General features: G+C 41.4%; 1 protein-coding gene across 1 annotated transcript in view; it reads left to right on the top strand.

The window, feature by feature from the left end:
* Positions 1–1,036: 1,036 nt before the first annotated feature.
* The window catches only part of LOC139753627 (uncharacterized), an 82,706-nt gene continuing 69,847 nt past the window's right edge, over positions 1,037–13,895 (top strand). The window contains exons 1-3 of the mRNA XM_071670241.1: positions 1,037–1,130; positions 5,331–5,449; positions 13,267–13,429. Of these exons, the coding sequence (XP_071526342.1) occupies positions 1,037–1,130; positions 5,331–5,449; positions 13,267–13,429 (376 nt within the window). The remainder of the gene's footprint in view (positions 1,131–5,330; positions 5,450–13,266; positions 13,430–13,895) is intronic.

Here is a 13,895-nt window from a genome sequence, read left to right on the forward strand (position 1 = left end):
CTTAGAGTTGAATTTAAGCAAAATAAGCTAAGAACTCACAAGAATTGGGTATCACCACAACAGTGCAGTGTAAAAAGAATGTAATAAGTACCCCAAACACCACCACGCCATCTGTGGCTGCCCTGTAACTATCTGGTGGCCAACGGTGATTTCAAGTTCCCTCACGCAATGTTTTCCCGAACTAAAAGGAGATGCTGACCATCAGTGCTGGAAATTTGGTGGTGCACCTTATTTGATTTAATTAATCAATGAGGCTGAATTAAGAAAATTCCTCAATAAAAGGATGAAAATATAGAAAGTATGAACATGTTATCAGAAGTATGTATTATCTCATCCACATATGCTTCTTCTTTCATTGTGTCCTTTTTTTTTTATTTTTACTCAGCATTGATTGGCTATTATTCCTTCTAATACTCTCTTATTTTCCTAATTATTTTGGAGTGCAAGAGGTGAAAAAGAGCAAATGAGATTGGGGTGAGAGAGTGTCATTTATTTAAGGGGAATAAGAAAAGATATTTTGAAGGAGATAAATAAAGTGCTAAGACAAGGGATCAAATGGGAACTCAAGAAGGGGCTAATGGTGAGGTTGATAACAAGTAGTGTGAAGTGAGAAGAGATGGAGTGAGTATGTGAAGTTTGTTGAATGTGTTTGATGATAGAGTGCAGATATAGGTGTTTTGTCAGGTGGTGTGCAAAGTGAGAGGGTGGGAAAATGAGTTAATACAACAGAGAAGAAGGTAGTAAAAGCTTTTGCGGGAGATGAAAGCGGGCAAAAGGCAGCGGGTTTGGATGGTAGTGCAGTGGAAATTTCTTAAAAGATGGGGTGATGTAATTGTTGACTGGTTCGGTAAGGTTATTTAATGTATGTATGATTATGGTGAAGGTTGCCTGAGGATGGCGGAAGGAATGCTTGCATAGTGCCATTGTACAAAGGCAAAAAAGGGGATAAGAGTGAGTGCTCAAATTACAGAGGTATAAGTTTGTTTAGTATTCCTGGTAAATTATATGGGAGGGATTGATTGAGAGGGTGAAAGGCATGTACAGAGCCTCCAGATTTGTGGGCCCAGACCGATGGTTTCAGAAGTGGTCGAATAAGTGTAGGACCAGGTGTATTGCTATGAAGCATGTATGTGAGAAATACATCGCCAAGCAACGAAGGATATGAAACAAACGGCCTTTAAGGATGGGAATGAGTCATTCACATCACGCGTGAAATCCGAGCAGTATCTATTATGACTGACAGACCGCCAAACAGGGTGGCGGCCGGTTGTATCGCCGCATAGCACCGATCTTATCGAGGGTAAGGCATGAGTACGTGAAGGCCAGAGAGGAAAGAGAATTTGTACTCAGTGAATGTCAAGTTTTGCAGAAGGGGTGTTGAGATGTTCTCCTAGGTTGTTTAATTATGTTTATGAATGTGGGTTGTTTAGGGAGAGTGAATGCACTAATAGTTTTTGAAAGGGGCACGTATGAAGTCCTGTTGTGATGAGATGCGCTTGGGAGTGAGTCAGTTGTTGTCGCATGATGATACAGGGCTGGAGGCTGATTTAGTGAGAACCTGCATGAAGCTAGTGACTGAGTTTGGGAAAAGTGTGTGAAAGAAAATAGATGAGAGAGATGTGAATCATTAATCTTTTTAAATATACTTATGTCGCTGTCATCCCGCGTTTGCGAGTAGCTCAAGGAACAGACAAAGAAATGCCCCCCCCCACCCCCCATACACATGTATAGTACATACGTCCACACACGCAAATATACATACCTACACAGCTTTCCATGGTATACCCCATACGCTTCACATGCTTGATTCAACCACTGACAGCACGTCACCCCGGTATACCACATTCGCATCCAATTTCACTCTATTCCTTGCCCTCCTTTCCACCCACCTGCATGTTCAGGCCCATCACGAGATACAAAATCTTTTTCACTCATCTTTCCACCTCCAATTTGGTCTCCCTTCCTCTCATCGTTCCCTCCACCTCCAAAAGACCACATATATCCTCTTGGTCAATCTTTCTCACACATATCTTCCATGTGCCCAAACCACTTCAAAACACCCTCTTCTGCTCTCTCAACCACGCTCTTTTTATTTCCACACATCTCTCTTACCCTTACGTTACTCACTCGATCAAACCACCTCACACCACACATTGTCCTCAAACATCTCATTTCCAGCACATCCATCCTCCTGCGCACAACTCTATCCATAGCCCACGCCTCGCAACCATACAACATTGTTGGAACCACTATTCCTTCAAACATACCCATTTTTGCTTTCCGAGATAATGTTCTCGACTTCCACACATTCTTCAAGGCTCCCAGAATTTTCGCCCCCTCCCCCACCCTATGATCCACTTCCGCTTCCATGGTTCCATCCGCTGCCAGATCCACTCCCAGATATCTAAAACACTTCACTTCCTCCAGTTTTTCTCCATTCAAACTCACCTCCCAATTGACTTGACCCTCAACCCTACTGTACCTAATAACCTTGCTCTTATTCACATTTACTCTTAACTTTCTTCTTCTTCCACACACTGTACCAACTCAGCACCACTTCTCATTTCTCACATGAATCAGCCCCCAGCGCTGTATCATCACGAGACAACAACTGACTCACATCCCAAGCTCTCTCATCCCAACAGACTTCCATACTTGCACCCCTCTTATCCAAAACACTTGCATTTACCTCCCTAACAACCCCATCCATAAAACAAATTAAACACTCATGGAGACATCACACAACCCCTGCCGCAAACCTACATTCACTGAGAACCAATCACTTCCTCTCTTCCTACCCGTACACATGATGTCCCCCCCCTCTACATCCTCGATAAAAACTTTCACAAGCTTCTAACAACTTTCCCTCCCACACATATATTCTAATACCTTCCACAGAAGCATCTCTATCAACTCTATCATATGCCTTCTCCAGATCCATAAATGCTACATACAAATCCATTTGCTTTTCTAAGTATTTCTCACATACATTCTTTCAAGCAAACACCTGATCTCACACATCCTCTACCAACTTCTGAAAACACCATGGAGACATCACACCCCTGCGAAACCTATATTCACTGATGAACCAATCACTTTCCTCTCTTCCAACACGTACACATGCCTACATCTCGAAATAAAAAACTTTTCACGCGTCTACAACTTTCCTCCCACACCATATATTCTTAATACCTTCAACAGAGCACTCTATCAACTCTATCATATGCCTTCTCCAGATCCATAAATGCCACATACAAACCATTTGGCTTTCTAAGTATTTCACACGATACATTCTTCTTCAAAGCAGAACACCTGATCCACACATCCTCTACCACTTCTGAAACCACACTGCTCTTCCCCAATCTGATCTCTGGTACAGCCTTCCACCTCTCAATCAATACCCTCCATATGATTAACCAGGAATACTAAACAACCCACAAAACTTATACCTCTGTAATTTTAGCACTCACTCTATCCCCTTTGCCTTTGTACAATGGCACAATGCACCGCATTCCGCCAATCCTCAAGGCACCTCACCATGAGTCATAACATACATTGAAATAACCTTAACCAACCAGTCCAACAATACAGTCCACCCCCTTTTTAATAAATTCCACTGCAATAACATCCAAACCTGCTGCCTTGCCGCTTTTCATCTTCCGCAAAGCTTTATTCACTACCTCTCTCTGTTTACCAAATCATTTTCCCTAACCCTCTCACTTTGCACACCACCTGACCAAACACCCTAAATCTGCACTCTATCATCAACCCACATTCAACCAAACCCGTCAAATACTCACCCATACTCCTTCTCACATCACCACTACTTGTTATCACCTCCCCATTTTGTGCGCCCTTCACTGAAGTTCCCATTTGCTCCCTTGTCCTTACGCACATTAATTACCTCCTTCCAGAACATCTTTAATTCTCCCTAAACTTAATGATACGCTCTCACCCCAACTCCTCATTGCCTTTATTAACTTTCTAAAATGGGAAACAGAAGATGTGAATAAGAGTAAGGTTAATAGGTACAGTAGGGTGAGGGTCAAGTAAATTGGGAGGTAATTTGAATGGAGAAAAACTGGAGAATGAAGTGTTTTAGATAACTGGGAGTGATTGGGCAGGGATGGAACCATGAAGCGAAGTGGGGGAAGGGTGGGGGAGGGGCCGAAAATTCTGGGAGCCTGAATATTGTTTGGAAGTCGAGAACATTATGTCGTAAAAGCAAAAATGGGTATGTTTTTGAAGGAATAGTGGGTCAACAATGTTTTGTATGGCTGTGAGGCATGGCTATGGATAGAGTTTTGCGCAGAGGGTGATGTGCGTAAATGAGGATGTTTTGAGAAAAATATGTGGTGTGAGGTTGTTTTGATCGAGTAAGTAATGTTAAGGGTAAGAGAGATGTGTGGAAATGAAAAAGAGTGTGGTTAAGAGAGCAGAAGAGGGTGTTTTTGAAATGGTTTTGGTCACATAGAGAGAATAGTGAGGAAAAGATTGCAAGAGGATATATGTGTCAGAGGTGGAGGGAACAAGGAGAAGTGGGAGACCAAATTGGAGGTGGAAAGATGGAGTGAAAAAGATTTTGAGTGATCGTGGCCTGAACATGCAGGAGGGTGAAAGGCGTGCAAGGAATAGAGTGAATTGGAACGATGTGGTATACCAGGGTCGACGTGCTGTCAATGGATTGAATCAGGGTATGTGAAGCGTCTGGGGTAAACCATGGAAAGTTCTGTGGGGCCTGGATGTGGAAAGGGAGCTGTGGTTTCGGTGCATTATTACATGACAGCTAGAGACTGAGAGTGAATGAATGTGGCCTTTGTTGTCTTTTCCTAGTGCTACCTCGCACACATTTGGGGGGAGGAGGTTGTTATTTCATGTGTGGTGGGATGGCGATGGGAATGAATAAGTGCAGACAGTATGAATTATGTACATGTGTATATATGTATATGTCTGTGTGTGTATATATATGTATACATTGAGATGTATAGGTATGTATATTCGCGTGTGTGGACGTGTATGTATATACATGTGTATGTGGGTGGGTTGGGCCATTTCTTTTGTCTGTTTCCTTGTGCTACCTCTCTAACCGGGGAGACAGCAACAAAGCAAAATAAATGAATAGTATATATGTACATGTGTATGTATGCGTATATGTTGATAAGTGTATGTACATAAATGTGCATGTATGGGTGTTTGTGTATACATATGTGTATATGAAAGGATGGGCCTTTCTTCGTCTGTTTCCTGGTGCTACTTCGCTGATGCAGGAAACAGCAATTAAGTATGATGAATTGAATATGGATATTGGTATTATTATTATTTTGCTTTAGATATAATATTTGATTACAGACTGGAAGAGGAACTGATTGGAGAAGATTTAGACTATGAGTATGATCTTGATGAAGAAGAGGAGGAAGCACTCCTTGCCGGTGAAGATCCATCTCAGGAGGTCAGTCCTTACTTTTGTTTGATGATTTCTTGCTTTAGCTCTTTCCTGGGCAAATAGCCACATGTGGATACTTAAATACAGCATTTTTAAGTCCTCACCAGGACTCGTTGATTTATTTTTTGGTATGATTATTGTCTAGCAGTACAGCGACCTTCCCATTTCCATGTAGCAATACAGTATCTGACCAGAGAGAGGCATGTCAGTCTCTTTCATGTAGTTATGGTGGATATGACACATCTCACCATTGTATTTTGGTGTAATTCCAAACCAAACTCCTTCAGCCATGTTATCATAGATCTTTGCTACCCATTTTTCATTTGTTGTACAGTATGCTTTGTATGATCAAACATGTGGACAGATTTTCTCCCATTGACCTTTTGGTTTGTTTCTTTGTAACATATCATTCATACGTCATGATTTTTAAGTTCTTTATTTTCTCTCCTGTTATTTTAATCGACAAGATTTCCCGTAGGGGAATAATGAGATCCAAATCATCCCAACCCTCATGATATTTGTTAAGAAACCCTCATTTCCTCATCTTTTTCAGATGATCCTTAACTCACTGAAGACTTTTGCTTGACTAATAGGCCTGCTCTTATCCAGTAAGCTACCAGTGCCAGGTCATTGTCTCTGAAATGACTGCTCCTGGCTGATCAAATTTCACAGTTACTTGAGACTACATTTATTATATGTATAATGCCTTGGGACCATTTTCTCAGAGTCTGGTGTTACACAGGACCTTTGTAAAGGTTTCAGGGAAATGTAAACTTTTATTGGAATGATAAATTTTCTGACAAGACTGTACTTCTGCTGATACAACCTTGCCAAAGGTGACTTTTCGCTTGTGGTATAACTGCTTTCAGGTGGTCATGCAACACACACATACATATATTCTTTTGCAGGCATCCATTGTTAAGATTATCTTTTCTTTGTTTTATATACACTTGACAGGTAGAGACTGAGTGTAAATGAATTTATCCCTTTTTTTGTCTGTTTTCCTGGTGTTACATTGCTGAAGCAAGGGTTAGCAATGCTGGTTCCTGTGGGGAAGGGAAGCGATGGGAATGGATGAAGGCAAGGAAACCATGGATAGTTTTGTGGGGCCTGGATGTGGAAAGGGAGCTATGGTTTTGGTGCAGTGCACATGAGAGCTAAAGACTGCATGTGAATGAATGTAGCCTTTGTTGTTTTTTCCTAGCGCTACCTTGTGCACGTGCGGGGGGAGGGGGTGTCATTTCATGTGTCGCTGGGTGGCGGTGGGAATGAATGAAGGCAGCATGTATGAATATGTACATGTGTATATATGTATATGTCTGTGTATGTATATGTTGAAATGTATAGTTATGTATATGTGCATGTGTGAGTATTTGTGTATGTACATGTTGGTGGGTTGGGCCATTCTTTCGTCTGTTTCTTTGCGCTACCTCGTTAACGCGAAAGACAGCATCAAAGTATTATAAATATGATTAAAAAAGTATATATATATACACATGTACATATTCATACTTGCTGCCTTCATCCATTTCCGTTGCCACCCCGCCACACATGAAATGGCACCCCCCTCCCCCCGTGCATGCGCAAGGTAGCGCTAAGAAAAGACAACAAAGGCCACATTCATTCACACTCAGTCTCTAGCTATCATGTGTGATGCACCGAAACTATAGCTCCTTTTCCGCATCTAGGCCCCACAAGACTTTCCATGGTTTACCACCAGACGCTTCACATGCCCGGGTTCAATCCATTGACAGCATATCAACCCTGGTATACCACATCGTTCCAATTCACTCTATTCCTTGCACGCCTTTCACCCTCCTGTATGTCCCAGCCCCGATTGCTCAAAATCTTTTTCACTCCATCCTTCCACTTCTAATTTGGTCTCCTTCTCCTTGTTCCCTCCACCTCTGACACATATATCCTCTTTGTTAGTCTTTCCTCACTCATTTTCTCCATAAGTGTGTGTATTTTCTCCATAAGTGTGTGTGTCTTTGTGGATTTGTGTGCTGAAAAGAGACTGGTGATTGGGAATACCTGGTTTAAAAAAAAGATATATGCAGTTATGCATACGCAAGTAGGAGCAATAGTCAGAGGGCATTTTTAGATTAAGTGTTAATTGATAGGCATGGTAAAGAGAGACTTTTGGATGTTAATATGCTGAGAAGGCAGCTGGTGGGATGTCTGATCACTATCTAGTGGAGATGAAGATTTGTAAAGATTTTCAAAAAAGAAGAGGTAAAGTCAGAGAGAAGAGATTGGTGAGAGTAAGTGAGCTTTGAAAGGAGACTTGTTTGAGGAAGTGCCAGGAGTGATTGAGTGTAGAATGGCAAAAGGTAAGAGCAAATGATGTGAGGGGAGTGAGTGAGGAATGTTATGCATTTAGGGAAGCAGTGATGGCATGTACAAAAGATGCATGTGGCATGAGAAAGGTGAGAGGTGGGCAGATTAGAAAGGGTAGTGAGTGGATGGATGAAGAAGTAAAGTTGTTAGTCAAAGAGAAAAGAGATGCATTTGGACGATACTTGCAAAGAAGGAGTGCAAATGATCAGGAGATGTATAAGAGAAAGCGTCAGGGGGTCAAGAGAAAGGTGCAAGAATTGAAAAAGAGGGCAAATGAGAGTTGGGATGAGAGATTAACATTAAACTTTAAGGAGTGTAAAAAGATGTTTTGGAAGGAGGTAAATAACTTTCATAAGATGAGAACAAATGGGAGCTGGTGAAGGGGTCAAGGGGGGAAATGATAACAGGTAGTGATGAAGTGAGGAGGAGATGGAGTGATTATTTTGAAGGTTTGTTGAATGTGTTTGATGATAAAGCGGCAGGTTTAGGGTGTTTTGGTCTGGTAGGTGTGCGTAGTGAGCGAGTGAGGGAGAGTAGTTTGGTGAAGAGAGAAGAGGTGGTGAAAGCCATGTGGAGGATGAACTCTGGCAAGGTGACAGGTTTGGATGGTAGTGCATTTGAATTTATTAAGAAGGGGGTGACTCTGTTGTTGATTGGTTGGTAAGGATATTCATTGTATGTACAGATTATGGTGAAATGCCTAAGGATTGTTGGAATGCATGTATAGTGCCATTGTACAAAGGCAAAGGGGATAAAGGTGAATGTTCAAACTACACAGGCAGAAGTTAGTTGAGTTTTCCTGGAAAATTGTATAGGAGGGTGGAGACATGTACAGAGCATCAGATTGGGAAGGGGCAGTGTGGTTTTAGAAGTGATACAGGATGTTTGGCTCAAGTGATTACTTTGAAGAATGCGTGTGAAAAATTCTTAAAGAAACAGATGGATTTGTATGTAGCATTTATGGATCTGGAGAAGGTGTATGACAGGGTTGATAGAGATGCTTTATGGAAGGTCTTTAGAGTATATGGTATGGGAGGTAAGCCCCTAGAAGCAGTGAGTTTTTATCAAGGATATAAGGCATGTGTACGAGTAAGAAGAGAGTAAAATAATGAAGGTTGGTCTGCAGCAGGGATGTGTGATGTCCTTATGGTTGTTTAATTTATTTATGGATGGGATGGTTACAGAAGTAAATGCACGTTTTGGAGAGAGGGTCAAGTATGCAGTCTGTTGAGGATGAGAGGGCTTGGGAAGTGAGTCAGTTGTTGTTTGCCGATGATACAGCACTGGTGGCTGATTCGAGTGAGAAACTGCAGAAGTTAGTGACTGAGTTTGGATAAGTTTGTGAAAGGAGAAAGTTAATAGTAAATGTGAATAAGAGCTAAGGTATTAGGTTCAGCAGGACTGAGGAACAAGTTTATTGGGATGTGTTTGAATGGAGAAAAATTGGAAGAAGTGAAGTGCTTTAGATATCTGGGAGTGGACTTAGCAGTGAATGGAACCATGGAAGCAGAAGTGAGTCACAGGGTGGGGGAGGGGATGAAGGTTCTGGGAACAGTGAAAAATGTGTGGAAAGAGAGAACATTATCTCAGAGAGCAAAAATGGGTATGTTTGAAGGAATATTAGTTTCAACACTATTATATGGTTGTGAGGCATGGGCTGTGGATAGCATTTTACAGAGGAGGGTGGATGTATTGGAAATGAAATGTTTAAGGACAGCCACACATCTCTCTTACCCTTTCATGGAGTGAGTAATGAAAGGGTAAGAGAGATGTGTGGTAATAAAAAGAATGGTTGAGAGAGCAGAAAAGGATGTGTTGAAATGGCTTGGACATATGGAGAGAATGAGTGAGGAAAGGTTGACAAAGAGGATATATGTGTCAGAGGTGGAGCGAACATTGAGAAGCAGAAGACCAAATTGGAGGTGGAGAGATGAAATGAAAAAGATCTTGAGTGATCGGGGCCTGAACATACAGGATGAGAGGTGTGTCAGGAATAGAATGAATTGGAACAATGTGATATACTGGGGTCGATGTGCTGTCAGTGGACTGATCCAGGGCATGTGAACCATCTGGGGTAAACCATGGAAAAATCTGTGGGGCTTAGAGATGTAGTTTCAGTGCATAACACATGACAACTAGAGAATAAGTACGAATGAATGTGGCCTTGTCTGTTTTCCTTATGCTACCTTGCTGAAGCAGGGGGTAGCGATACTGTTTCCTGCTGGGTGGTGTAGCGCCAGGAATGGATGAAGGCAAGCAAGTATGGATACGTACATATGATTTATGTATATATGAGTGTATGTATATGTGTATATGTTGATATGTATGTATATGTACATGTATGTGCTTGTATCTATATATGTGTGTATTTGAGTGGAGGGGCCATTCTTTGCCTGTTTCCTGGCACTACCTCGCTGATGCGGGAAATGGCGATCAAGTATGATAGATAATTTTATATTAGATTACATGATGATTGATTGGCAGGCAAAAGAGAGACTTCTGTATGTGAAGATGCTAACAGAAGGTGGGATGTCTGTTTATTACCTTGTGGAGGCTATGGTAAAGATTTGTAGTGGTTTTCAGAAAAGAGGAAATGTTATGGATGAGAAGAGAGTGAGTGAGCTTGAAAAGAGACTTGTGTGGTGAAATGCCAGGAAAGATTGAGTATAGAATGGCAGAAGTTAAGAATAAATGAAGGTTGGGAGTGGGTGAGGATTAGTGGGTATTTAAGGAAACATTGCTGGCATGTATGATAGATGTGTGTGGCATGGAGGTGGGCAGGTGAGAAAGGTAATGAGTGTTGGATGAAGTAAAGTTGCTAATGAAAGAGAAAAGAGAAGTATATGGGTAGTACTTATAGAGAAGGATTGCAAATAGTCAGGAGAGGGGAATAAGAGAAAGTGGCAAAAGGTTAAGAAGGAGCTGGAGGTTGAAAAAGAGAGCAGATGAGAGTTGGGGTGAGCAAGTATCAGTAAACTTCAGAAAGAATACAATATTTTGGAAGGAGGTTGATTGTGTGGGAAAACAAGAGAACAAATGGGAACATTGGTGAAGGGGGAAGATGGGGAAGTGGTATCAGGGAGTGATGAAGTGTGGAGGATATAGATTATTTTGAAAGCCTTTTGAATGTGTTTGATGATAGGGTGGCAGTTGAAGGGTTTTAGGTTGAGGTGGTATGCAAAGTGAGAGAGTAATGAAAAGTGGTTTAGTAAGGAGAGAAGACGTGGTGAAAGCCTTGTATAAGATGAAATTTAGCAAGGCAGCTTGAGTGGATGGTTTTGCAGTTTTAATTTTTTAAGAAAGGGATGATTGTGTTTTGGATTGGTCAATGAGGATTTTCAATGTAGGTTTGCGGCAGGGGTGTGTGATGTCTCCATGGTTGTTTAATTTGTTTATGGATGGGGTTGTTAGGGAGGTAAATGCAAGAGTTTTGGAAAGAGGGGCAAGTATGAAGTCTGTTGGGGATGAGAGAGCTTGGGAAGTGAGTCAGTTGTTGTTCGCTGATGATACAGCGCTGGTGGCTGATTCATGTGAGAAGCTGCAGAAGCTGGTGACTGAGTTTGGTAAAGTGTGTGGAAGAAGAAAGTTAAGAGTAAATGTGAATAAGAGCAAGGTTATTAGGTACAGTAGGGTTGAGGGTCAAGTCAATTGGGAGGTGAGTTTGAATGGAGAAAAACTGGAGGAAGTGAAGTGTTTTAGATATCTGGGAGTGGATCTGGCAGCGGATGGAACCATGGAAGCGGAAGTGGATCATAGGGTGGGGGAGGGGGCGAAAATTCTGGGGGCCCTGAAGAATGTGTGGAAGTCGAGAACATTATCTCGGAAAGCAAAAATGGGTATGTTTGAAGGAATAGTGGTTCCAACAATGTTGTATGGTTGCGAGGCGTGGGCTATGGATAGAGTTGTGCGCAGGAGGATGGATGTGCTGGAAATGAGATGTTTGAGGACAATGTGTGGTGTGAGGTGGTTTGATCGAGTGAGCAACGTAAGGGTAAGAGAGATGTGTGGAAATAAAAAGAGCATGGTTGAGAGAGCAGAAGAGGGTGTTTTGAAGTGGTTTGGGCACATGGAGAGAATGAGTGAGGAAAGATTGACCAAGAGGATATATGTGTCGGAGGTGGAGGGAACGAGGAGAAGAGGGAGACCAAATTGGAGGTGGAAAGATGGAGTGAAAAAGATTTTGTGTGATCGGGGCCTGAACATGCAGGAGGGTGAAAGGAGGGCAAGGAATAGAGTGAATTGGAGCGATGTGGTATACCGGGGTTGACTTGCTGTCAGTGGATTGAATCAAGGCATGTGAAGCGTCTGGGGTAAACCATGGAAAGCTGTGTAGGTATGTATATTTGCGTGTGTGGACGTATGTATATACATGTGTATGGGGGGGGTTGGGCCATTTCTTTCGTCTGTTTCCTTGCGCTACCTCGCAAACGCGGGAGACAGCGACAAAGTATAAAAAAAAAAAAAAAAAAATATGGATCATGGTTAGTTGCCTGAGGATTGGTGGAATGCTTCTATAGTGCCACTGTACAAAGGCAAGGGGGATGAATGTGAGTGTACAAACTACAAAAGTACAAGTTTGTAAAGTGTACCCGGTAAGTTGTATGGAATAGTAGTGATTAAGAGAGTGAAGGCATGTACAGAACATCAGACTGGGGAGGAACAGTGGGGTTTCAGAATTGGTAAAGAATGTTTGGATCGGGTGATTGCTTTAAAGAGTGTGTGTGAGAAGTACTTAAGAGGAACAGGAGGACATGTCTGTGTTGATTTATGGACTTGGAAAAAGCGTGATAGGGTTGACATAGATTTTTGTGGAAGGTCTTAATTGATGATTTTGAACTGAGAGGATATCATGTATAAATCTTTTGTAATGCTGAATACTTTTGCTGTTTTGTCAAGACTGGGGTAGCTATAACAGTGTGATATGTGGGGATATGCTGAATTTATATTTGTCAGGTGTCAGTAATTGTTTTAAGGGGATGAAGTCACTTGGTTGTTGAGCAGCCATTTTTTTTCAAGAAGTGTGTGGCATTTGTGTAATTTATTTCTGGCTTTGAGTATCTTGACATGTTGTGATGATGTTTTAGGGTCATATGCGTAAGATAGGATGAGGATGTTTAGGTTGGAGGAAGGCATTTGAAAGTCTTTTTGAAGGGGGTGAAAGTGAGAGGTGGTTAGAGTGCTATCTGAGGGGACTCAGTTGGGTGGTTGCTTGTTTTTTCAGGTGATATTGCACAAAGAATCAACTTCAGTATGTAAAGTAAAAAGGGAAGGAGGAGTTATGAAGGTGTGGCAGTATATTTCACTGTAACACATTGGGCATAGGTTGAGGTTTATTTATGACTGATTCAGGAGACTATATGTACCTGATCCACCCCATGGAAATGTTGAATTATGGATGTAGACAGCTGTGAAATAAGATCTTGTTAATCATATTAAGATATGCTTGTTGATTTACACCATATTTTTTTCTCAAAAACTTGTAGGTAGCAGTTGAGGATATCATTGAGTTAAGAGTTGAAGATGAATTTGATGATGATGAGAGTGGACAGATCAGCCATTCAAAAAATGTCCATAGCAGATTGCAAGCATCTGAGTCTGTTTATGAAGAGGAAGAAATTCAGGAGCATTACAATGAATCATCTATAAGTAAGTGTTTGTACTAGTTTATAAAGAATGTTGAGAATCTTACAATATTTAAGAACAGTCATGAAAGTTAGGTCAACCATTTTTTAGCATTTTTGTTAACATCATCCTCTATATGTGTGCAGTACAGTTACACCACTGATTTTCTGGAAAGTTGCACCACTGATTTTCTGGCACTCTTGGTTCCAAAGCCTTGCAAATTAACCATTTTGCTGGACCAACTATGGTCACATGATAATAATTCATCAACACACCTCGAACCCATTAATAATACAATACTGTAGATGTCACACAGCTTATGCACTGAAACACCATGGTCTATTTTTTTCAACAGTTCTACTTTATCTTGGATCGACATGGAATGGTGTTTACGTTTGACACCAGGACTGACACTCTCATATGGCTTAGAAGCCATAGCTAGAGTTGAATTTAAGCAAAATAAGCTAAGAATCTCACAAGAATTGTGGTA

The sequence above is a fragment of the Panulirus ornatus genome, chromosome 15 (genome assembly GCF_036320965.1).
Source record: "Panulirus ornatus isolate Po-2019 chromosome 15, ASM3632096v1, whole genome shotgun sequence".
NCBI classification, from domain to species: Eukaryota; Metazoa; Arthropoda; class Malacostraca; order Decapoda; family Palinuridae; genus Panulirus; species Panulirus ornatus.